This window comes from Drosophila biarmipes, chromosome 3R, assembly GCF_025231255.1.
Source record: "Drosophila biarmipes strain raj3 chromosome 3R, RU_DBia_V1.1, whole genome shotgun sequence".
NCBI classification, from domain to species: Eukaryota; Metazoa; Arthropoda; class Insecta; order Diptera; family Drosophilidae; genus Drosophila; species Drosophila biarmipes.
The window spans coordinates 25,867,404-25,891,474 of NC_066616.1; the positions used below are offsets into that span (position 1 = coordinate 25,867,404).

Genomic DNA, 24,071 nt, shown 5'->3' on the forward strand with positions numbered 1-24,071 from the left:
TCCCTCTCTCTGTTTTCCCCAAGTTTTCATACGCTCAGCCAAGCGTAAGACGAGAGAAAAAAGTGCAGCGTTTGCGCCTCCGCCGGTAAGAAGAAAGGGGAATATGCGGGAAAAGCGGGAAGCAACACAAAACACGCTGCCAGTGAAAATATCTCGCCGTGTCACACAGTTTCACTTCAACTATTGTACATCCAACCTCTGCTCTTCGCGCTCTCTGCACTCTAAGAAAAAAGGTTTTCTAATTTGGCTATCGTGATCCAAAAAAATATTTTAAAAAGTTCTTTTGGATTCTAAAAAACTCTTTTTGGGCTTAATTTCTTTTATTTTATTTTATATAATATCTTTAAATTTTAAGACCCTTTATCTTAACCTGAAGTACACTTTACCTTAATCTTGATTTTAATCTAAAATTTTTTGGTAATATGTAGTAACAAATCTTCTCTGCGATCTATAAAAAAGGCTTTTTATAAAAAACCTGTTTTATATGTGACCTCTAATAATAAAACAGGTAAATACATACAGCTGTGTTTAGATTAAGAACCGTATTTCTTTTACAACTTATCAAAAAAAAAACCTTTCAGAAGATCTGTATTTGCGGAACTAATATAAAGTATTGACATTTTTTAAGCTATCAAAATTTGGCAACCCGACTTTGATATTATAGGTTATATTCCCGAAAATTATGTATGAGATAGTGTGGATAGCCTACAACTTTTATATAAGTTTTACTGAATAAAATCTACCACAGAGTATTTCACATTCTAAATTTAAATTAGGCTTGGAAGGTTATTCTTTTATTTTAAGAAAATACCTTTTAGGAAAAGTGAACTACATTTTTTCCAAGTGGGGAAACTAATGCCGCCCCCTTTGGCCGTAGAGCGGCGATTCCCCAGCGGGTCGCTCGCCGGGCAGTCAGTTCACGTTGGATTCTCAAAGCGAGCGCGCGTCGATCGTTCTGCCCCGAAAAGCTTTCCTCCAACTCTTCCCCGGTTCCACCGAGTCCAAGCGAGTGCGTGCCCGATTGTGATTCAGATTGATATAGCGACGGGACCGATAATTGCTGATAGTGCGTGAGTGCGTCATTGTGTTCAATTGAGTTGAATTCGGCTGAAGGGGCTTACTAGGTTACTAAATCAGTTGCGAAATGAGGGAAATTGTGCATCTGCAGGCGGGCCAGTGCGGCAACCAGATCGGTTCGAAGGTGCGTATAATTGATATTCCAAGGGGGACCCATCGCACACCTTTGCTCTATATTCTCGCATTTTTTCGCTATCCTAACCTCACATGTTTAATTATAAAACAGAGTGGATGAAAAAGAGAAGGCTTCTATAAATCGTTCTTGGGGCACGACTCTCTCTCTCTCTCTACGATTCTCGCCCCTCTCTTTCTGTTTTCCTCGTGTTGTTGTTAGTGGGAAGCAATTAAAATGAGGGGCGGCCGGGGGGAGGTTGGGTGGAAAAGATTATTCCGTTAGTTCGGGAAACTATAAAACTGCAAAACATAAAAGAAACCTGACGAGCTGCGAAGCTATCTTATCGCTCGCAAGATACGAATATCAGGCAGCGCGAAGTATCACATTTAAATTACCTTGGACTGCGAGCATATCGTAGTCTATTAAGCCCAGAAATCCGCTCGCATACTAAGCAAAACCACCTCGGTCAGGTGTAAACAATTAGCTTGCCGCTTAGTAAAGAGCTTGTGATCAGCCGGCTAGGCAAATTTTCACTGAAATAAATTGGGACGATCTATAAGATCATTATACAATTTGGTTTTTCGCAAAAATCATCAACCAACCATTATTACAAATTTAAAAAGTATACAATTTTATTGCCTCAAAAGTATATATTTAATAAATAATACATTCAATTTATATGGTTGAGATAACTTTTTAAGGAAAAATAACTTCTTGATCATTAGATTGGTAGGAAAATCTTATATCTTTTTTAAATTTGTCCTAAGTGTTTTTTTTTTATTATTGTTATAACCAACTCTTTTAAAAATCTAAAACAGAAGAAATCATCAATTTCTTTATGTGCATTTTAAGAAATCCAACCTGTAAGCCAAGTATATTTGGCGGGAAGTTTAGTACTCTGTGGAAAGTATTTCGAAACTGGCTCGAAGGTTTCTCTGAAGCTTCCGTCCTTGGGGCATTAATTGTTCCCCAACTGGTTTCGGGTACTCATACATTTCATGGGCTTTTTATTATGTTTGCCTTCATACAGTTGACTGATCTTACAGTCGTAAAGAACCCGTCTCTCATGAACAGAAGGTTTCGTGGGTATTTCTAATTACGGCAGAGGGACTTGTAAATAGTATCAGTATCTTGAACCGATACATCTGACTCACGGCTGACTATGACAAACTGCCGGGGCTTATGCGAGTGTTTTCACGCTATCTACGGCCTCTAATCAGTGAGCTTGTTTACACAACTTTAAACATAAATACTCGAAAAGTAAACTCGATATGGGTTGCGCCGAAAATAGCAATTACCTAGTGTGTTCTGGTATTTTTCAATGGGAACGGGGTGGAAAGCATGTTTGCGGGCAATTAGAAAAGCTGAAATGAAAACATCGCTGTAACTCCGAGGGGACGCCCATTCTAAGCTAATTCAGCGCATTAACATTTACTCGCACAATTTGCCGCGTCATGAAAATCCAGCTACAAAAAGTCGTTGACGTTTGACACAGTTCTTTTTTTGTATTATGATTATTTTTTGTCTTTTTCCCGGCGTTACCCAGCGCAGTTTTCTTCGGACGTTTCTCTTTTTCCCCGCTTTACACGCTTTTTCACTTGAGCTTTATGTAAACACATTTCCACATATTTTTAAGTACTCTTTAGCGTGTTTTTCCACTGCCACTGCCTTTTCAGTTAATTAGAACGCACTTTTCCGGCACAAAACCTCTGTCAATCCCATCCGATTTTATGCGACCACGTTACGCCCCCAAGTCAAAGCATTATTACAGCCATATTTTGTCGACATTGTTATGGCCTTTGTAAATCTAAAAAAAAAATTAAATACGATTATTTATGCAATTTGCCGCTTATCGAATCTTTATAGATTGCGTAAAACTGGTTTGTTGGTGCATTAAATTTGAATATAATAATAGCGAACATATTTTGTAGCTTGTCCTATTCATGCGCTTTTTTACACAGCCTGATTTTGTGCCTTAATTGAATGTCCTTTTCTGATTAATTGGCTGTCGGGATGAATTATTGTTGCAGCCTAGAATAAACAAATAATAAATATGCAAAACTGCCTACGTGGTGAAACTGTGCGCACAATGGCGAAAATGGTGAATGCAATTTTTAAATAAATTTTCAAAACTAATTGCTCCGCTGATAAAGGCCAATGGGCAAATGAAAAAAATTAACAGATTGATTACACATTAAAAGCAGAGCTTATTCACACATGAATGGGCCGCAAACAGAAAGGATTGTAATTATAAAAACAGAGCTTAACAATTGAAATCCCGGCAGCGTATGTAGGTTTATTTAGGACATGTTTTGCAAACATAATGTTTTCATTGCATTATGCTTAATTCGATTTTAAAGGATACGGCTATTGAAGCCATTTTCTTGGCTTCGGTTTAATTTTGCAAAATGCCTTGGCAAACGTCTTCCGGCTTTCCTTTGCCAACACCCGAAATTGATCACACACGTATTTATACATACGTAAGTATTCGCCAGGCAAAGGCATCTTCCATCCAAGGATATTTTGGCCTGCAGCGAGAGTTCGTTCGTTTGCCTCCATTTCGTTTTTTTTTTTGTTCTTCATTATTTACATAAACCTAATTTTCCCTAAATCATTTTGTGAACAATAACAAGGAAAATCTATTTACGGCATGGCATAAAGACGAAGGAAAAGCGTTAAGCCATCGTGGCGGGGAAAGTGCGGACGGAATTTATAGACGCAGCACACGGAGAATGCAGACAATAAAATTAAAGACTGGAATAAGCCGGGCTGCAACGACGACGTCTCCTTTGAGCCAGTATGCAAACCCATACCCCCAACCATATCCATGCCCATATTTCGCCCCGGGATACATTTGTTTAGCCCATAATGGCAGGGCATCATCGAGCAGCGCCAAAATAATGCACAAAATTGAATTATCGATGGCGTTCGCTGGCAGCCGTAATTTCTTTATGGTTACCCGATATCGAGCTGGGTAACTGGGGAATCGGTCGGATTACATTATAGCCCCGGCCTGGCATGTCATATACCCCCTGCTCGTATGCAAATGCAATTTTCATGTGCCATTGCATATTCAAACGTTGAAGGGTGGAGTGCTGGAAAAGCAGGAAAATCTATTGATAACTTAGTTGGCATCTTCATTTCAGCACTTCGCGTGGCAAAGGATTAAATAGTGTTGTGCACTTAACCATTTGAATTAGGGAAATCAAAAAACGCTACAAATTACTTTAATAGAATAAGCTTCCACATTTTCTTTCCTTTTTTACTCAGTTAAGCATTTTGTTTACGAAACTACACCAAGTCTATAATGTTTGCTCTAAATTTTTATATTAAACATCAGTAGGAAATATATTTTTAAAAGATTTTTTTAGGATAAGAAGGCTTGCAACAGTGAATGTTGTATAGCAAAGATATCCTTTATCACATGCAAATTCTACAAACAAAAGATCGACGTCTCAAGTAATTAGGTTGAATGTTGGTTAGCAATTGATATGTGTACCGATTTCCTTTAGAGGTCTTAGAAAGATCCCCCCGCATGGGCATGGTCAGCAATTACCACAACATGGAAAAAAGCCATGAGAAAAATAGAATCGAAGGGGAAAAAGCAAATTGGGGGAAAAGGAAACCAAAAAGGGAGAAATATCCCATTTTTTCGCTGGCGAAATATTTTTCAATTTACATAAAAATGCGTTTATGCATACCAAATGAGCCGCACACACTCATACACACCCCTTTTTGCAGCTGCTAGCTCCCAGCGTCCTTGCGCCTAGCAGTATGCAATAGAAAATGGTAGTGGCAAAGAGGAGCGTGGCAGGTGGAGGGCACAGACGCCGCTCCGCTGCACAAACTGATTATAAATAAACAAAAGGGAATTTTTATAAATATTTTTCACATACCACACACTCACAGACACACACTTCCCCGCCATTTTCGTAGCTGCTGGCTTGATGGAATATAAAAATTACTTATTTATGTATATATTTTTGCTCCGTTACACTTTGCTTTGAACATGTGCATGCAAATTGATGAACAAAAGGGGAAATCACAAAAAAGAAATTGCGCATAAATATTAGGAAAACGTGCGGAGAAAATGCGGCAAAGGCAGAAAGCATTCATTTCGTGTTGTCTTCGCATCTTCACCTTTTTACTTTATGCAATTTCATTGAGTTAATGCAAAAAATATAGTATTATTGGTTTTCTTAAGGAATTTTACAAAAATTGTAGAGGTTACCAATTTAAAAGGCCTAAAAGTATGCACTAATATTTTTAGTTGTATTTAAAAAATAGAGTATTCCTTATTCTCTGCATACTTTTAGACACATAAACAAAAATTTAAAAACGTGATAAGCAGTGTTGGGCCCCTAAATTTAATTCTATTCATTGTCAAAAAAATAGCTTTATGCCATTTTAAAAGTATATTGGACAAAAATTATTGTATGCATTTTTCTAAAGCAAAAAGGACATTTTCCGCCCCAAAGGATTCGAAAACCGAGCCAAACTTGACCGAAATGGAAGTGCAAATGCCGCTCCTGCCCTTTGTGGGCACCTGTAAGCCGCTTGCTTCCTCTGAGCCGACAGGTTGACCAGGAAAACAATGGAATATATGGACTCCGGACACAGGACACTGGTCACTGGAAACTGGCCATGTGGCCAGTCCAGGCAAACGGCCATTTGTTATTTATTTAACACTTTTAAAAAGCATTCCGCTCTTTTGCTCATTAATATCTCATGCTGCTCTTAACGCCATTCAGGCTGCCAGTTCTCCGGGAAAAGTGCAAATTGCATATGGTAAGTGGAGTTGGATTGCCACGAAGGTTGGGCAGATGTTGTTTCATTACCATTGTTATCCGAGCAATTGTTTGGCTCACACTTCACATATATTTTGTGTGAGTGTGTTATTTTTTTTGCAGTTTTTTTCAATTACTTTGGTAATTTTATATTATTGAAATTGCAAGCCGCAAATTGTAATTATTGCGCATTACACTGCCAACGAGCTCTGCGCGGCGGTAGATAGCCATGAAATATGTTGGCCCGTTGTAATCTGGTATTTACGAAAAAATTAATAACACAATAAAGCAGCTGGCAATGCGTTTTAAACGCCCCGAAGTTCTCTTCTCCTCGCCAGTGACCAGTGACCGGTGGAATTATTTATGCAATTGGATTTGCCGGCTATGCGAGCTACAAATTGCTGTCTTGCCGATAAGGAGGCTGGGCAGAGAAATTTTACACACGCCCTGGGCTTTCGAGAGAAAGCCGGCGATAAAGCATTTGGCCGGCAGATATTAACCGCAAAATGCCAGCAAATTTATGGCAAAGCGAGGCATAATTAAGCCAAAAATACAACTCGCAAAAATAACAATTATCAAGATTGGTTTGGCTCGGTGCTTCGCACGTGTTTCTGTTTTTCGATTCATTTTGACTCGTTTTATTTTATTTGCGCAAATTGCGTTGACTAATTGTGCGGCCAAATACACGAAATGAATTGCCTAAATAAACAGGGAGAGAGGGATCATTTGGAATTCAGGATGCTCTGTCAGAACGTCGATTTAATAAATAAAATGGAAAATATTTAAGGAGTTCCTAAAATATTTAATAAACAGACAATGAAGTCTGAAAAGTGGGGTTTGGAAAGAAACCTTAACTTGACTTTGCAAAATTTATAAAATTTGTAATGGCTCAGAAAAAATATTCAAAAAAACTTGCAGCCAGACTAACCCATTTCCATAAGAAGTATACCCCATATAGTGCATAGAATAATCCCGAAAAATAACGAAAGCGAATGCGCGAAACCTCATTAAAAACCAATGTGGTCAAAATATTTATCATTTATGTGTTCCTGCTAAATCCACGCTCGACTAGCGTTTGTTTGCATTTGTTTGGACAAACATATGCCCGGCTGGATGTCCTTGAAAGATTAACATCGGTTTTATAATTTATGGCAGGTCGATAGGGGAAAACATGCATTTTTTCGCCGACAAGAAATTCGATATTTCAGGCGAACAAAACCACAATTGAACGAATAACTTGGCCTAAATGTGGGGGTCGGGGTGAATGTGAATCAACAATCTGGTTTCGGTTTTCGGCCATAATGATGGCTAGATCAACACATTTGCCAAATTGTGCAGATATGCGCACACATATCAAAGCATAATTTAAATTTGTGGTCTGTCAAGTTAGCGCAACGAAATTAATCAAAATATTTTGAGAGCTCCGAGTGGTGCAATTATTTTTGGTTTTCCAATGCCTGTGCAGCAGTATACGCCTGGGTTTTTGCTCCAATTTCGTGGCAATCCAATTAAGGGCGATTTTCTGGACTGTATTAGTTTTAGAGAATCCAACACCGGACTTCAAGCTCGCCGGGTGCGCCAAAATATTTCCGCATTTTACACACAAGTTTTTCAATTTGCTGCGTATTTGCATTTGCCTTATATTGTATTTCATTTCGGGCCTATTTGACAAACAGTATTAATTGGATTTTTTATGTTCGTACATATATTACCAGTCATTCCGCATCCAAAATGGCAATTAAAATGAAAAATAAAACACTGCAATGGGAAACTGGAAACTGCGAACTGTGAGCTGCGAACTGGGCGTAAAAAGTTTGCAAGGCCCGATCAAATGGTCAAAGGGAAATTCACGCTTGCTGGTAATAAAAATTAATTTCATTGTGGAATCATAAAAATCGTTATGGGATATTCCCGCAAAATGACCAAGTTTTATCGGAAAATGCACTCGTTGTCCTGCCGGACAGAGATAGAAGTAGATCGAAATTGATTAATAGAGCGAAAGTTTGCTCAGTTCTTTATCTGAGCTCTTTTTATTGATTCCACTGCATTTCGCAATCATAATAAAAAACATGACTTATTTTGATAGTGAAGCGGCCCACTTGAGAAGAAAAAAAACAAGGTAATGGTATTAAAGTCATTAATAACCAACAGCGATTCATTTGTCCAGCACTTAATAAAGCCAGACCTCAAATAGAGCAGATCGTAAAAAATAATGTTGGCTGGCGAAAAAAGAATAGCACAGTACGTACGAGTATATATTTCTGGCACATATTTGTGGCAGGTACATACAACCACAGATAAATTGGAATTTTCGGGCACTTCTTTTTTGAGGATTAACATGTCGTATTTGTTTCCAGATTTTTGGGATTGTTTTTTTTCTTCTTCGGCCAGGTCTTAATTTCTTTGGTGGCTCAGATGCTCCAGCAGCAATTCAGGTGGTTGGGGCATCCACTTGCCGTTTAGCACCACATGGGCTCACACCTAAGTAGCATCAGCAGAAAATGTTTTCTGCCTGACACTGTTTATTTATTTAGCTTTTGCCAAAGTGTTCTTCAAGCCATGAACTTCATATCGCTTACCATATAAATATTATTATTATTACCCTCTTTGCCGCAGGCGAGCAGCCTATGTGTGTATGTGCATACGGAATGATGGAGTGCAAGTGGCAGTCGTTTATATGCACGATGGTATATGGACAGGACCGTAAAATACGGCGGAGACTTCTTCCCAAACCGTGGCCATTAGCAAATATTATTGCAGCCCTCGGCCTACGGGGTCGAAAAACTTGAAATCGGCGCGCAGTCGAGAACATCTGCTTTTCAAAAGGTTCCTGGATAATTTCCTTCGAAATCCAGGACTTATCTAGTGAAAATTGTAGGGATAATAACTGGATTTTATGTATATTCTTTTCCCATAAACCAAATTTGTTTTGTAAAACCTCCTAAGAAACGGCAAACCGGAACACATCTTATAGATCTTTGCCTTATATATCGACACCTGGGCACAAATCAAATCTGATTTGGGCCTTGTTTGCCTCGTTTTGACCACGAAGCAGCAAACAAGAAGAGACCATGGTGGCCACGCACACCACGTCACCCACGCAGACAGCGGCACCGAGACACACAGATACACCCAGACACACGGTGCACATTAGTTAAGTCAATAGCAGTTCGACCAACGAAATATACAATAAATATTTACATATCTAAATCGACAATTATTGAAATCTCAATTGAAATTGTTTGTTAGCCACATTGGGCTGTGCAAGTGTGTGTGTGTGCGAGGTTAAATGAAGCCATCCGCACCGTTGACACGCACACAGCTAAACGTATGTATCTGTTGGATATGTACTTCGTACTTTGATTTCCACAGGAAGGAAAAACGGAGGAACGATCATTGGAGTGACAAGAGATGACAGATGCCATTATTGGGTTAACCCTTGAAAGCAGTTGCTTGGTTATTTACTAACAAAGAGGGAGGCTAGAGAAGTTGGCTAAACCGAATAGATAAAGATATTATTAGTTGCAGATTTAAAATAAATTTAAATAACTCAGTTGTCTATTTACTTGTCCTTCCTTGTAATTATATCAATATCCTTATTTAATTTTGTGTATTTATATGCCCAATAGCTGTCTTCTAAGCTTATTTCTCTTGTAGAACTTCATTCATTTGGCACTAATAAACTCAGTCACCAAAAATCATCTATTAGCTAGTAGGCATCCCATTTCTTATATTAGTTATTTGAAACCGTACTGCAACCCAATTATTTGAGCTCAGCCATTGAATTTATCCAATTTCCACCCATGCTGCTCGCCGCCAACGGTGCGTATGAGTTATGGAAATTTTAATTATAAGCTATTTGATGTTGCACTTAGACTGCGTCAACGTTGTCCTTGTGTGCGGGTGTGTGTGTGTATTTATGCACACAGGCGGCACCACACAATAAGCCGAAAGCCGAATGACCAATACTAATGAACAAATATTTGCATATCCTTGCCAGACAAGAGTCTTTGGCCAAGCCTTGACACCGCCGCCCCCGTTGATTAAATTAGTGCCATCGATTAAGCCATGGTATCTTGAATTTCAGCCAGCCATCCTGCACTTTAATGCCAGAGGCAATTAAAAAAATATAAAAATTAAAACACCACATAAACAACGGAGTGCAGATGACGAAAAAAAAAGAAATGGGAAAATACTGCTCGGCGAATGCAACGCAACGCACTGATAATGACAATTAGTGGCCACATTTAAATTGATGCACTTGACGATAAATGCAATTGCAAATTCAGCCACCATGCGTGCGTACAAAGGGTAATTTACAGAGCGAAAAATTGCATTTTTCTGGCGAACCCAACTCGCCTCGAAACTCACACGTGCCGTCCAAATTGAGGCTGCTTTATAGGAGTGTATGGGCATGCCGGGCAATAAATTGCAGCTGCATCGCCAATTGCTTCATTCGCAATGGCTACGTGAGTCTAATTATGCCGCTCTGCTCGGAGGACTCTGCCCCGAAAAGCAGGCTATATCCACACTCGAAATAATGGAAATAATTCGGGAAGACTTCCTTGACCTAGGGAAATAATTGGAAAGATAATATTTCTCTGCTGTCAAACATTTTCATATATCTAAAATGGTCCTAAACTTTAATATTATATACTATATTTTAAAAGATATATTAGTATTCCTTATTGTACATATTGTTGTCTAATATTTGGCATATTTATTGTTTTTATTTCAATAGAAATGTTTTTGAGATACATATTATGATATTTTAAACTATAATTTCTTGTAATGCCTAGAACACCCACTAATTTTTCTTCGTGCAAACTTTTTATGGCCCTAAACGACGTCGGCCAATAAAGACAACATGCGAGTGTAACATAGCTGTCAACTGTCGATAAGATCCTTTTAGTGTTATTACAAAACATCCTTATATTTCCTTCTCCATTCGACGGAGCATTAAGCGTAGTTTGGGGTACAATTCGTTATTATGCCTTGTGCACACACATAAATTGCATTTTTGAGCAGTCGGAGACGGATGGAGCTCAGCTGCCAATTGGCAGGAACCAGTTTCCAGCTGAGGATATACTATATACCACACCATATACCATATACACATGGTAGATTTGTACTTTTTGTTGTCTTTTTCTCGCTGCGAATTGAATGGTTTATGGCCGCAGGCTGCAAAGTGTCATCCGTCGATGGGCGGCCGTTAAGTTTCCAGAGTGTTTTGGCATTTTCGGTTTTATTGCAAGGGTTATTTACCGCCAGTGTCCCCGCACACACACATCCAGTCCACGCAGGCCCCGGCCAAAGCTCATTACTCTAATGGACGCCAAATGCAATCCCCTGCCCGCCGAATATTCAAATAGATTTTTCCCCGAAATTAAAATAAATTAACTTGGCCGTGCGCTTTGCATTTTAAGCGTTCGCCCGCAAATCGCGCGGATTTGTCGCACATTTGTAAATTGGCAAATGATCGAAATGCGCTGAAATCCTGTTTATTATTTTATAATTAGTTTAATGCCAGTGGCCGAAAATTGAATTGCATTTGCAGTTTGTTCCGCACTCAGCGGTGGTCGTCGGCGGGTTAAAGAAATCGCCCGAGGAGTAGGGCATACGGGTTAATGCGTATGCGGTTGGATTTTTAATGATTTTCACGCACGAATGTTAATTAGAAAAGCACTTTTTTGTTTATCTTCTGGCATATCATGCGGGCACATTGGCGAGGTATGGATATTTAATTATTTATTTTAATTGAATTTTAATAAAAACCGGCATAGTATCGAACAACAATTTTACATTTATTATTTTAGACCAATGAGTTATTTTTTTAATTTTTTCTTAGCCTGCTGACAACTTAATTAAAATTGTTGTACCATCAACGCACGCCTGCCAACGGCAAGGATCTAAATTAAATCATTCGATCAAATTAGATAGTGGCATTTCCAGGAATATGAATAAGTAGCGCTGCGAAATCCGGCGCAATCATTTCGCATGTCAAGCTCAGCGCCTTGAGACAAGCTTGGCCATCATTTAATATTTATTACTGCAATTGTTTATTATTTATGTGAGCCGCGAGCTACGGCATCAAATTTAGTATGCAAACGCAGCTGCCGAGCTTTCTGCCACCCCCAGCCACGCCCCCCGATCCGCCCTGGCCCACCAGTCGTTCACTTCCGGTGCGACATGCACTTCCGTCGCTTTGCGCCACGCGCATCCTTGTCTAAAGCAAGCTAAAATGTCCTTTTATAGCCGACGGCTAAGGAGGAGGAACTGGGGCTGAAATACACTGGGGAAAAAGACTTATATCACACCTAACTGATTTTACTTCTGCAATATAAAGATATTCTAAATGTCATTTTTATAAAACGTAACTAAGATAATTTATTTCAAAAGTTCTTTAATAAAAAACTAAAAAGCCACTACCAATTTTTAAGATTAAGTTATTTTTTATATTGTAAGTAGGGATACAACAGTTCAAGACCCTTTCTCCACTCTGTAAAAGCTGCTCAGAATTAATTTATGCGCGCTTTTTTCCATTTTTCCTGTGGATCGCTACTTTGCCACTTGACTTTTGTTTCGGGTTTTTGGGCCAACGCTTTGGGAATTTTAATTTTGGATTTCTTTCAAGTAAGACCAAGGAGTTTGGGGCTCGCAAAAAGCGGGCGCCGCAGAATGGCGCCGCTTTGGTCAACGCACGCAGCTCTTTTGTTTACTTTTAATTTGATCATTGGTGCTTTTTTGTGGCCAAGTGCCTTTCGCCAGGTTTTCTCTCCGGACGCAATTTTGTAATTAAGCAATTTGACCGCAGCCAGTGAAAAGTTTTAAGCAAATGAAGGCAGCGTAATTGTTTTTTTTTATTCACGGCGTGACTCCTGGGCGGGGGGATTCGCCAAATGGGAATCTGATGGCCTGTCGCGAACCACTTTACCCACTTCAAAAACTGCCAAACATGGGTGCTTTTTTCTTTCGTTATTTTTTGTATTTTTGGTTGTCAGGAGCAAGCAGATGATGGGCAGATCGACTGGCAAAAGTTTTTGTAAATAAATTATGCTGCTCACTCAATGCCAACGGCCGGCAAACGGAGCGTGAGTAGTCAGAAAAGAAAAGCGCTTATCTGCAATTGGCTTCCTAGAAAGCTGGAATTTGAATTTCCCCACAGGCAACAAGTGCCGGGGACAACAAGGACCTTGGTCCTCCCATGCGGGTGTATAAATGGGGGACTTTAGATGGCCGGTCTAAGGGCGGCGGGAGGACAAAGAGTTGTGCATGCAAATCAAAGTTATTGTCAAGCCAAAAGTGCCCACCGATGCGTACAATTGAGTGTCATATTTCCAGTTTGTTATGTATGCAAAAGCCAGCATGTGAGGGCCAAAACTTATTCCTGCCTTGTGTGTGTGCGTGTGTGTTCGAAACTTTTCCTGGCCAGCTATTTTTCTTGTCTCTATTTTGGCCATGCAACTTGTTATCATTGTTGCGTGTCTAAGAGCCAATGGAGGAGTAAAACTTTTGCCAAACAATCGCACTGCCAGCGCAAACATTTATGCGGCTCTAGGATTAGCATGGTATGGCATGGCATGGTGTCTTCAAAAAAAGAATAAAAAAGCACGTAGCATACGCTCTCTGGGGCTGGTACGAAAAAAGGACGACGGCGGGGCTCTTTGTGTGTGTGCAATCAACCGTTATCAAATTTTTCGAACTTTTACAACTTTCACCTAGCCCTTTCCCTTTGTTCGCTGGCCCGGGAAGACTTCAACGCTTTACGCAAGCCACTTAACTATTTATGGCCCAAATGCAGGCGTGTGTGTGTTTGTGCGGGAGTCCTGCGAAGAGTGTGCCTCAAAGTACTCGATGGAATGTCTGACAACCCCGCTTGACATAAACACCGGGTGGCATGCATTATTCAGGGCATTTCCTTGACAGAGAGAAAAATAATACCTCAGTGTCAGCTTCATTTTTATTCAAGAAAATACCAAAAAATCAATCTAAAAGAATAATTATTTCTTTAAAATATTACCGAGGGTAATATACCCATTAAATCTATTGCAATTTTTGTATAAAATCAAATGTCGGTTATAATTTAAATTTTAATAATTTAATTCATAAAGTATTGTAAAACCAGTTTATTATGACAAGGGGTGGAAAATGTATGGCTTGAAAAAGTATTTTAATTTAACCAATACTTTCCTTCCTCCTATCTATATCTATTGGATATGCCATTTCGATGTGTCACAGATAGGGCATGATAAGACATAAAAACTACCGAATTGATGGGCCATTTCGGTGATGTGTGTTTTTCCCTATGTTGCCACTTTCTCGACAGTCACTTGAGTTTAATGCGTTGTGGGGGGCCCGCAAACTGGGAAAGTCGCATCTTCAGTGCCATGTGTAACTAATTAAAATTCATATTCAGTAATCAATCTGCCGGTGACCTTCGGTAATGCCAGCCAATGCGTGAAAAAATACTCGCATATAAAAGTGAATTCATGGCCCTTGGCCGCCAGCGCTGCCTTTAAGTCCATTAAAAATCATTTCGATCAATGGGAGCCGTGGCAGGCCCAGTGCGCACATTGCGATTTTCTCACAATTAGCATTTTTCCCCATTTTCCTTCCATTTTCCTACCATTTTCCTCCCGTTTTCCCGCAATTTCCCCCCACATTTACCCACGCACTCGCTCACCTGTCGTGCCGTGGAGGCGGGGGAGGCGATTGAAACATTTTTAAAAATTTGAAATTCATATGCGCAGCAAACGTGAAATGTTTTGCCAAGCGTATTGTGCAATAAAAAATAAAGAGCCAAACCAAAAACAAAACAAACACGAACCCGAGCTGGGGAAATTCTTGTGTAAATAAAATCGAGGAACGCTATCGAGAGGGGCACACACATATATATTTGTGCGCAGGTATATGTGTATGAAAATACCTAAAAGGATTCAATTATTCCCGCTCGTTACACAACAACAAAAAAATAACACGATAGGAAAAAATTGCGCGCCCATGGAAGTATGCAACAGAAATTGCTCACGGCATGTAAAGTGCTCGCTGTGGGGATGTATGTGTGTGTGTCCGCGTGCGTGGGGGGGGGGGGGGGGGGTTGGGTACCGTGGCAGGGTCATGCAGCATATGCACGCGCATAAATCGACGACAGATACGAGGACTCCGTTGGCGGCGGCAATAAAACCAAGAGCCATGTAAAAAGGACACTCATATTTATATGCATTGATTGCCAAAGCAATGCAACACAAACACACACAGAGGCACGCTTACACACACACACCCTCCCCCCCAAACACACACACACTGATTGTAAAATAATATTTCTGAAAAAGAAAACGGAGGCGAGAGCCTCGCGAAATTTCATTGCATACAAGCGGGCGCACTGTCATGAAATATCACGCATACGTCATGTGAAACGGCAGAACGGTGGGGATGCATATGCAAATGCGCTCATTGCGACCGCCGCATATTTGCATACATCAGCCGGCCTCCATTATGCACTTAAATCATTATTGAAACGGCATTAAAGTAGCATTCCTCCTCCACTTGCAGTTCTGGGAAATCATCTCGGATGAGCACGGCATCGATCCCAATGGCTATTACCACGGCGAGTCCGCTCTGCAGCACGAGCGGATCGATGTCTACTACAACGAGGCCAGCAGCGGCAAGTACGTGCCGCGGGCAGTCCTCATCGACCTGGAGCCGGGAACCATGGACTCGGTGCGCCAGTCGCCGATGGGCCAGCTTTTCCGGCCAGATAACTTCGTCTACGGACAATCAGGAGCCGGTGAGTTGATATCTGCATATGGCCGATGGCCACAGATAGTGGCTGGTTTGACAGTGTCTTATCTGTGGCATGTCGGATGTATCTACTGGCTATTTTTGAATACTTTATTGAAATATTTCATACAAGAAAGATAGCCCCATCATTATTTTCTTATCAATGGGAGCATTATGCTATGTATAAAAAAAGAATATAAAAATATCTGTATCATAAAAATATTACTTAGGATATTAACCTTTAAAAATATTTTATATATTTCTTTCTTTCGATTTCTTTTATTTCATACTTATAATATTTTTCATTATAATATGAAGAAAGCTTCAAATATCTGCATAAATTATGCTCGAGAGCTGATTTAACCTTGAACCTTAAGTCGAAAAAGCATACATCTTTGTTCCCATGAATCTGTTTAGTATCCTGTCCTTTTGGCTTTTTCCTAATGCATTTCCGTTGCACTCGTTAATGGGTGAATGTCGTGTTCGTGTGCCAGAACGTGGCCTTTGTTTTCCTGCTGCTTTTTGGGATGCTTTTGTTTCGACCAAAGCTCTGGACTCTGGACTCTCTACCATCGATGTTCGCCCGACCACGGCGAACAGTTATTGCAGCTGAGCGGCCTTGTGGCAACAACGAAAACAGGAGCAACAGGAGCGGCAGCAACATCCGTGACAACGAGAGGCACAAAGGGCGGCCTTATCCTTGCTTTGATAAGTGCCGGCCAATTGAGGAGATGGGCCAGCCAGCGCCGTGGTCGCTATTGTTATCATAGGCCAGCTTATCAGCTAACAGCCGCCGGTGCGATATACCCATGGTGTCAGGACCTCCCGAGCCCCCACTTCATCATCAGCTGCCCATGAGGATGATGGCGATGATGATTGCAATTATAAAATGGCCTGCGGATGACGACGAAAATTAATTTTGTACATGTCAGCCGCTGTTGATGTTGATGTTGCTGCTGCCTCTGTGTTCTGCTGTAATGACCCACAGTCGCCGCGAACTTTGATTAGCTTCCAACAAGAACCAAAGCTGTTGAGTGCTTTAATTTAAAAACAACTGATTTTTAGATATTTGACTTACTTTAATTAATTACTCAATTAATTACCAATTAATTCCTCAATAGAGTTTATTGACTTTCTATAAAATTTCTTATGATTTTAACAGCATTTAAAAACTGAGCTTTGTTAGTGGTTTATGTTAGCTCATTTGAATTTGAATCAAACGGCTAGAAACCAAATTACATATTTTAATCACACAACCAATTCCTAAATTTAAATGGGGTATAAAAACGCTTCTTAACAAGCCCAAATATATATAACTTTGTATTGTCAAATCAAACTTTTGATATTCCTCGAAAAAGACATTTACTGCCTTTTTTATTCTTTCCCAACAATAAAACTTATTTCTACTTATTTCACAGGCAACAACTGGGCCAAGGGCCACTACACAGAGGGCGCCGAGCTGATCGACTCCGTGCTGGAGGTCCTGCGCAAGGAGTCCGAGGGCTGTGACTGCCTGCAGGGCTTCCAGCTGGCCCACTCGCTGGGCGGAGGCACTGGCTCCGGTCTGGGCACCCTGCTCATCTCCAAGATTCGCGAGGAGTACCCCGATCGCATCATGAACTCGTTCTCCGTGGTGCCCTCACCCAAGGTAAGTGGGAGCTGCTTCTCCTTGTTCACCTTGTCCACCTTTTCAACCTGCCTGACCAGCCAATGCAGATCATTATCGTTGTGGTCATGACGAATGCAATCCGCTTAGCACAAATCAGCTTACTGCCACGCACAATGGGCGCAGCAAATCAGGACCTGTGTGTGTCCTCTGGTTGACATCGCCAGTGAGCCACCACCACCTCCTCTTTAGGAGGAATCCCCGACCAGTCCATGGTGACGGTCCTAAGCCGACCCAAAAGCGCTTTACACCTGCACGCGTTTTGGCCAAATTAACAGGCGAAAGCCACAGAGGGCCGCTCCCGTTTAGTTTTCCTGCGCCGAAAGTATGCCACAAATGTTGTTTTATTTATGCAATTCATACGCTAAATTCAATTGGCGGCTTTGTGCGCCGGCCGGGCCAGCTTTGTCCGAATAATTCTAATTAATTTGCAGGCGAAATTAGCTGCACCGCCAACGAGCAGCGGCCAAAGCCTAATTGGCAATGCAATTTTAATGCAATTTAGTGGCTCCAAATCGCAAGATTGACCTCTTCCCTGTCTGTATATTTTCATATCTCTACATATGTATTTGTAACTATATAGCAGGTATTTCGGCCCGCAGCCTTTTTTGACACGCCTCAATTGCCGCTTAATTAACCCAGTTGCATATATTTACACGTGCATTCAGAAAGGTATTATAGATGTAGAAATATTAATAGATATACGCGTGGCACGTGATACGCCTTCATTTGCATTATTCGCATTTAATTACATTTTGACGTTTAATTAAATTTATTCAGTGCAGAATTAATTGTCATTGGCAGGAGGTCTCCTGCCAGACAAACAATTACAACAATTTGCATAGTTTTTTCGTCCAACGAGAAAAATGGAATTTAACAAAATATTTTGGTCATAAAGCAAATATTACAAGAACTTTAGTTAATTTACATTAAATTAAGCAAATATAAAAGGGATAAATTAGGTGAATGTAAATAACGCTAGAGTTTTTAATTTCATCTACGTTAAATATTCCTGTTTGTGGTTTAATATTTAAAACATTCAGCTAAAGTAAGATAAATCCTTGAGAGAAAGAGAGACCTTCTCTAATACCAAACTATATTTTACCCAGTGAACTGTAACGTGAATTTATTATTTAGGCAAGTAAGCTTATTTCCCACAATTTATAGAAAACAATCAAATCGATTAAGATTTACAAATTGCGATTACATCTGGGCAATTGTAAGTTTTAAGACGGACTCAAAGTCCGTGAGGCGTGAAATTAACATTTGACACTGTTCTTATTGGCATATCGGAGTACACAATAAATTTTATGGAATTTTTAGAGAAGCCCAGAGGGCACACACACTCGTAGTGCGTTAAATTTATTACCGCCACGCCAATGGTCAACTATTGAACCAGTCCGACCCCCAATCCCCAATACCAGCGACCTCTGAATGGGGTTTAACTTTAAATGCCGGAATATATGAGAGTATATCCCCCGATCCCGATAAAGCCCCCTTTTCGACTGGCTGTTATTTATGCGCCGCGCTGGGTTTGCTTGGCTTACCGCAATGTTTTGGCTTCGGCGGTCATTTTATTGCGGCCTGGCCTGACACATGCCTGTCACGTTATAGCGGTTTTAATATGTGCGCATATGTATATATAATTTAATAGTTTTTCATGCCCATCTCATCGGGGCAATGTAAAGCCTTTGTCGCTTTGATAAGCGTCATTTATGCAAATGCAGCCCATTCACGCAGAATAATCAGGCGAATATTCGCACTGTCACAGCGCAAAAACAGTATCTTCTCTATTTTAATGCTTCAATATTTTAGCCTTTGATTAAAGTATTTAATTATGTTCATTAATTAACGCTTGTCGCATCGATTCACACACTGGCAATGAACGATGCCGGACGGTTGTCAAGGAGCACCTCAGATTTGCACCTGCCTTTTTTGGACAAAGCAATGATATCGAAATGCATGCTCGTAAATCCTGCAGATTCAGAATCACACACAAACTCGGAGGCAGACAAATATCGTGTCCTGGCGGTGTGCAAATAGTGAGAGGCGGGCAACAAATACAAAATACAAAATGCAAAATGCATATGCCCGAGCATAACTCATTAGTATTAACTGCATGTACCACCTAAGCAGACAAAGGTGTTTGTGTGCCCTGCGTGTGTAGGTGTACACAGAGAAAAAGATTAGGCTTTGAAAAATTGAGAACAAAATATAAGCAGGAGCCCCAGAAATTGTAGGGCTTTGAAATCTCTTTTAAAAGTGCCTAACAGTATGCAGTGAAGAATAACGTCATCTATCGGTGAGTCAAGCGAGCCTGCACGTTGCATACTTTTGGGCATGGTTTTTAAAATAATAACATTTTAAGGATTATTCCTTTAAAAATAATTTAGGAATGACCACAGTACACACCAACCTAGTTTAATAACATTTATACACACAATAATTTACTATTGATTTTTATTTAAAAAAGTTAATTAGATCGAGTTTTTTTGTAGGAGGAACACATATTTTTTAAAATTATTCGTTGTGCAAGGGACTTAAAGTGAGTGTGTGGGCAAGCACGTTATCGCTCTAGGGATGTGGCCATTAAATAATTGCCACAATTTATGTGCGCACACTTCGCATACGGCAAACCGGAGCTGGAGTGAAGTTTGTCGCAAGCCCAACACAGTTCCCGGGCCCCAGTGAAACCCCTGCTCCTGCCCCCGCCCCTTCCCCAGTCCCTGCCCCTTAAACATTCAACAACCGACGAGCAATGCATCTTGGCTGCGCAAATATAGAGGGCAAGCCAAAGATTATACATAATTTTCAATTTGCAGCATTCGAAACACACACCAGGCATGTATGAATGCGAATGTGAATGTGAATGGGGTATAGGTATAGCAGCCAGATGTTTGTGCAACATGCAACTGCATTTATGCAACAACTCTCGGCCTGAGTGCCGCTCCAGGCTCAAAATGGCATTAGCAACTGCAGGTTGCAGCCACAAACAACTGGCTGTATTAATAGGGTCTGCTATTCAGTTAGCACTGCATTCGAATTGCATCCTGTTGGCAGAATGCATTTTTCATGTCCATGCCTCAACAGTCGGCCATGCGATTGGGCCAAAAGAAGTGGGCATTAGATGGAGAGTGCGGCCAATCGTTGATTATGGCCCAGAACAAATATGGCCGGCAGAGACGAAGGCTTCAGGTTGGATTGAACCGAGCTATTAAACGAAAGATTTTAAAGACTGTTTTTTTTATTCACCAAACAAAATTCATAGAACATTAGGAAGAAAGAAGTTTTTATATTTTGTTAAACCCCTGCACAAAATAGTTCAGGGATTTAATAAAATCGTATTGCGAATATCATTTTACACTTTTCCTAAGAAGCCTTTGGAGCTTCAAAGCTTGAGCGATGCGTTACTCATTAACTTAACTATTTCATTAGCATTAACATTCATTTCATTCATTCAATAATATTAAACTCAGGCTGCTCTGCGAGCTATCCTCTAATAGCTGATAGCAATGCTAATTAACGAACTTGTGTCTGCTTCTCCTGTTGCATGTTGCGCGCTGCTGCCATCAAGGTTTCCGATACCGTCGTGGAGCCGTACAATGCCACGCTGTCCATCCACCAGCTGGTGGAGAACACCGACGAGACCTTCTGCATTGACAACGAGGCTCTCTACGACATCTGCTTCCGCACGCTGAAGCTATCGTCGCCCACCTACGGCGATCTTAACCATCTGGTTTCCGTGAGTACCCCCTAGTCAATCCATCTAATGCATCCTCTGTTTGTCCCATTCCCTCCTCCCACTCCACCTCATCGTCCTCCTCATCGAATTGGAATTTATCGGGAGCCAGGTGTCCGAGGTGGTGGTGGAGCCGTATAACGCCACGTTGTCGCTGCACCAGCTCATTGTGGACACCGATGAGACGTTCTGCATCGACAACGAGGCTTTGTATGACATCTGCTATCAGAGCCTGCGCCTCTGCTCACCCACCTACGAGGATCTCAACCATCTGGTGTCCGTAAGTAGAAATGGATTTGACCCGGAAGCGAAGATGAGTAACTCAAAGATGGCACAGCAGTACGAATTCTCGGAGAACCTAATCCCCCTTATCATTAATATTCAAATAGCAAGGTTCAAAGACTCGACGTTAATTTTTTTTAGAATTTTAAAATTACAAATACTAAAAATACTCAAAAAAAACTCAGTTTATCCTTTTAAAAGTTGTTAATCTACATCAATATCATATTTTGATAATAATTTTCAAATTGAAAAAATAATATAATTTATACTTTAAACCCAAGTTAAGGGGAAGTTTCTAAATTTATTATAACAACACCCTTTTTACCTTTCTTGAGTGTTAAATGTTCTTAACTCTCCCAACCAGGTCACAATGTCCGGAGTGACCACCTGCCTGCGCTTCCCGGGCCAGCTGAACGCTGATCTTCGCAAGCTGGCGGTGAACATGGTGCCCTTCCCGCGTCTCCACTTCTTCATGCCCGGATTCGCTCCTCTGACCGCCAAGGGATCCCAGCAGTACCGCGCCCTCACGGTGGCGGAGCTCACCCAACAAATGTTCGACGCCAAAAACATGATGACCGCCTGCGATCCCCGGCACGGACGCTACCTCACGGTGGCCTGCATCTTCCGGGGTGAGTTTGGGGCCCCGGTCAAATGAAATCCCTGGGGGTGGAAAAAGAAAAATAGTTTTTTAACAACAAGCCCTAAACACTTCCACGCGAAGCCAAAAAACACAGGGAATCCATTCATCCATCTGCTCATTTATTCAGCAGCCCCCGCACCGGCTTATCCGGCCAACTTTGTCACTTTGTCATGGGCAGCCGGTGGCACACCTGTCCGTAGATTTTCCGGAGCCACAGGCACGTAGTGTAAATCCAGGGGCGGAGCCAAATGTATAGAATTTTTTCTGTTAAAAAAATCTTTAAAATAGCTAAGGAAACACAAAGCATATTGATATACTTTAGAGTTTGATAGTTTTTGATATAATTGTATTATTTGGTGTGCCTAATTATTCATTCTAAAAATTAAAAATAATTTACAGCATACTTTTAAACAGCTTTATATGGGATTTCAAAACTCTAGAAAATTCATATAATGAAATAAAAAATGGATAAATTTTCAAGGAAAAGACTAACATTTAGACACCGCCTTATGACATTTACCCGCTCCGCCCCTGGCTAACACCTTGGCCTCCTGGGGTTTGGCTTTGGCGACGATTTTATTAGCCAAAGTCGAGCACTGGGCCTACTACTTATGGGCGCCACTAAAAATGATTAATGCCCGCTGACTGGCGGCTAAAAAGGCTGCAATCCGTCAACGCGCACGTAGCGCAAATTTGTTAGCCATCCCGCCACCCCTCGAAGAAAAGGTTGCTGGCATTTTTTCGCGCTAATTTTTAAATTAATAAACTGCGATGCGGCGCCCAAAAGTATGCCGCACAATATTTCATTTGCTATTCCTTGTGTGCGCCGCCTTTGCCCTTGCTTTTGACTGATGACTCGCAAAACGCGCGTAATTAGAAATTTACTTTCAAGATCCATTGGGGAATTGCGACCGCCGCCTGACACGGCCCCCCGGCTTAACTAATCATGCCGAACGTGACTTGGGCTGCACTCCTCCCGGCTGCCCCACCTCCATCTCAGGATTCGTTTTCGTCTCCGACTGACTGCCAGAAATACTTGCAAAATAATTAATCACAAAAATGTGCGGAAAAAATGCCAGCGAGGAGGAATTTAAACAACTTTTTTAGTTACCTCCTGGGACTGTTTCTCTTTCCCGTTTCCCATTTCCCACTCCATCCCCATCTCCGGGAGATCCCAGCCCAGGTGGTGGCAAGGTGCACGGGCCAGGACTTAGAAGCCGTGTTTAGTATTTCATATTCAGGGATTTGGGGATTCCGCCGACGCATCAAAGCGAACTTGGCTTTTGATGTAAATGCGCACAGGAAGTTTTCCGGCACACTTTTTTTTACAACGTTCTTACTCAATAATTAACAGGTCCCATGTCCATGAAGGAGGTGGACACGCAGATGCTGAATGTGCAGAGCAAGAACAGCAGCTACTTCGTCGAGTGGATTCCGAACAACGTCAAGGTGGCCGTCTGCGATATTCCGCCCAGGGGCCTCAAGATGTCCGCCACCTTCATTGGCAACTCGACGGCCATCCAGGAGATCTTCAAGCGGATCTCCGAGCAGTTCACCGCCATGTTCCGGCGCAAGGCCTTCCTGCACTGGTACACCGGCGAGGGAATGGACGAAATGGAGTTCACCGAGGCCGAGAGCAACATGAACGATCTGATTTCCGAGTACCAGCAGTATCAGGTACGTCTCTACAATGCATGTTTCAAAGTTAACCATCTTAGTTTAAATATTTTAAATTTTCTTAGGAAGCCACAGCCGACGACGAGGTCGAGTTCGACGACGAGCAGGCCGAGCAAGAGGGGTACGAGTCGGAGGTCCTCCAGAACGGCAATGCCGAATAGGGACCGAGAAACTAACACAAGTGTAGCTGTTTTCTGTATACTATTTTGTAAATTATTTGGTTTCCGACAGGGCTTCAAATAAATATTTAGTAAATAAAGTAAAAAAAAAAAGACTTCCTTTAAAGTTCGAAATTGAAATCCCGAAAG

The 24,071-nt window shown here is 41.2% G+C and overlaps 1 protein-coding gene across 2 annotated transcripts; it reads left to right on the forward strand.

Annotated features, from left to right (window-relative positions):
- Positions 1-926: 926 nt before the first annotated feature.
- Positions 927-24,070, forward strand: LOC108024645 (tubulin beta chain). 2 transcript variants are annotated; one of them, XM_017094696.3, is made up of 8 exons: positions 927-1,070; positions 1,125-1,201; positions 15,532-15,766; positions 17,178-17,407; positions 21,000-21,167; positions 21,811-22,075; positions 23,441-23,763; positions 23,829-24,070. In XM_017094696.3, exons 2-8 carry the CDS (start codon positions 1,145-1,147, stop codon positions 23,922-23,924), a joined length of 1,374 nt encoding a protein of 457 aa, XP_016950185.1. In that variant the 5' UTR covers positions 927-1,070; positions 1,125-1,144; the 3' UTR covers positions 23,925-24,070. The 2 variants fall into 2 exon arrangements, with proteins under 2 accessions (XP_016950185.1, XP_016950184.1); XM_017094695.3 differs by having other exon boundaries at positions 927-1,201.
- Position 24,071: the final 1 nt, after the last annotated feature.

What these genes read in the sequence shown, in the direction of transcription:
- LOC108024645 (XM_017094695.3), top strand. Translation starts at nt 1,145, where the DNA reads ATGAGGGAAATTGTGCATCTGCAGGCGGGCCAGTGCGGCAACCAGATC. An exon ending in GCAACCAGATCGGTTCGAAG is followed by an intron (nt 1,202 to 15,531) that starts GTGCGTATAATT and finishes CTCCACTTGCAG; the next exon opens with TTCTGGGAAATCATCTCGGA. An exon ending in ATCTTAACCATCTGGTTTCC is followed by an intron (nt 21,168 to 21,810) that starts GTGAGTACCCCC and finishes TCTCCCAACCAG; the next exon opens with GTCACAATGTCCGGAGTGAC.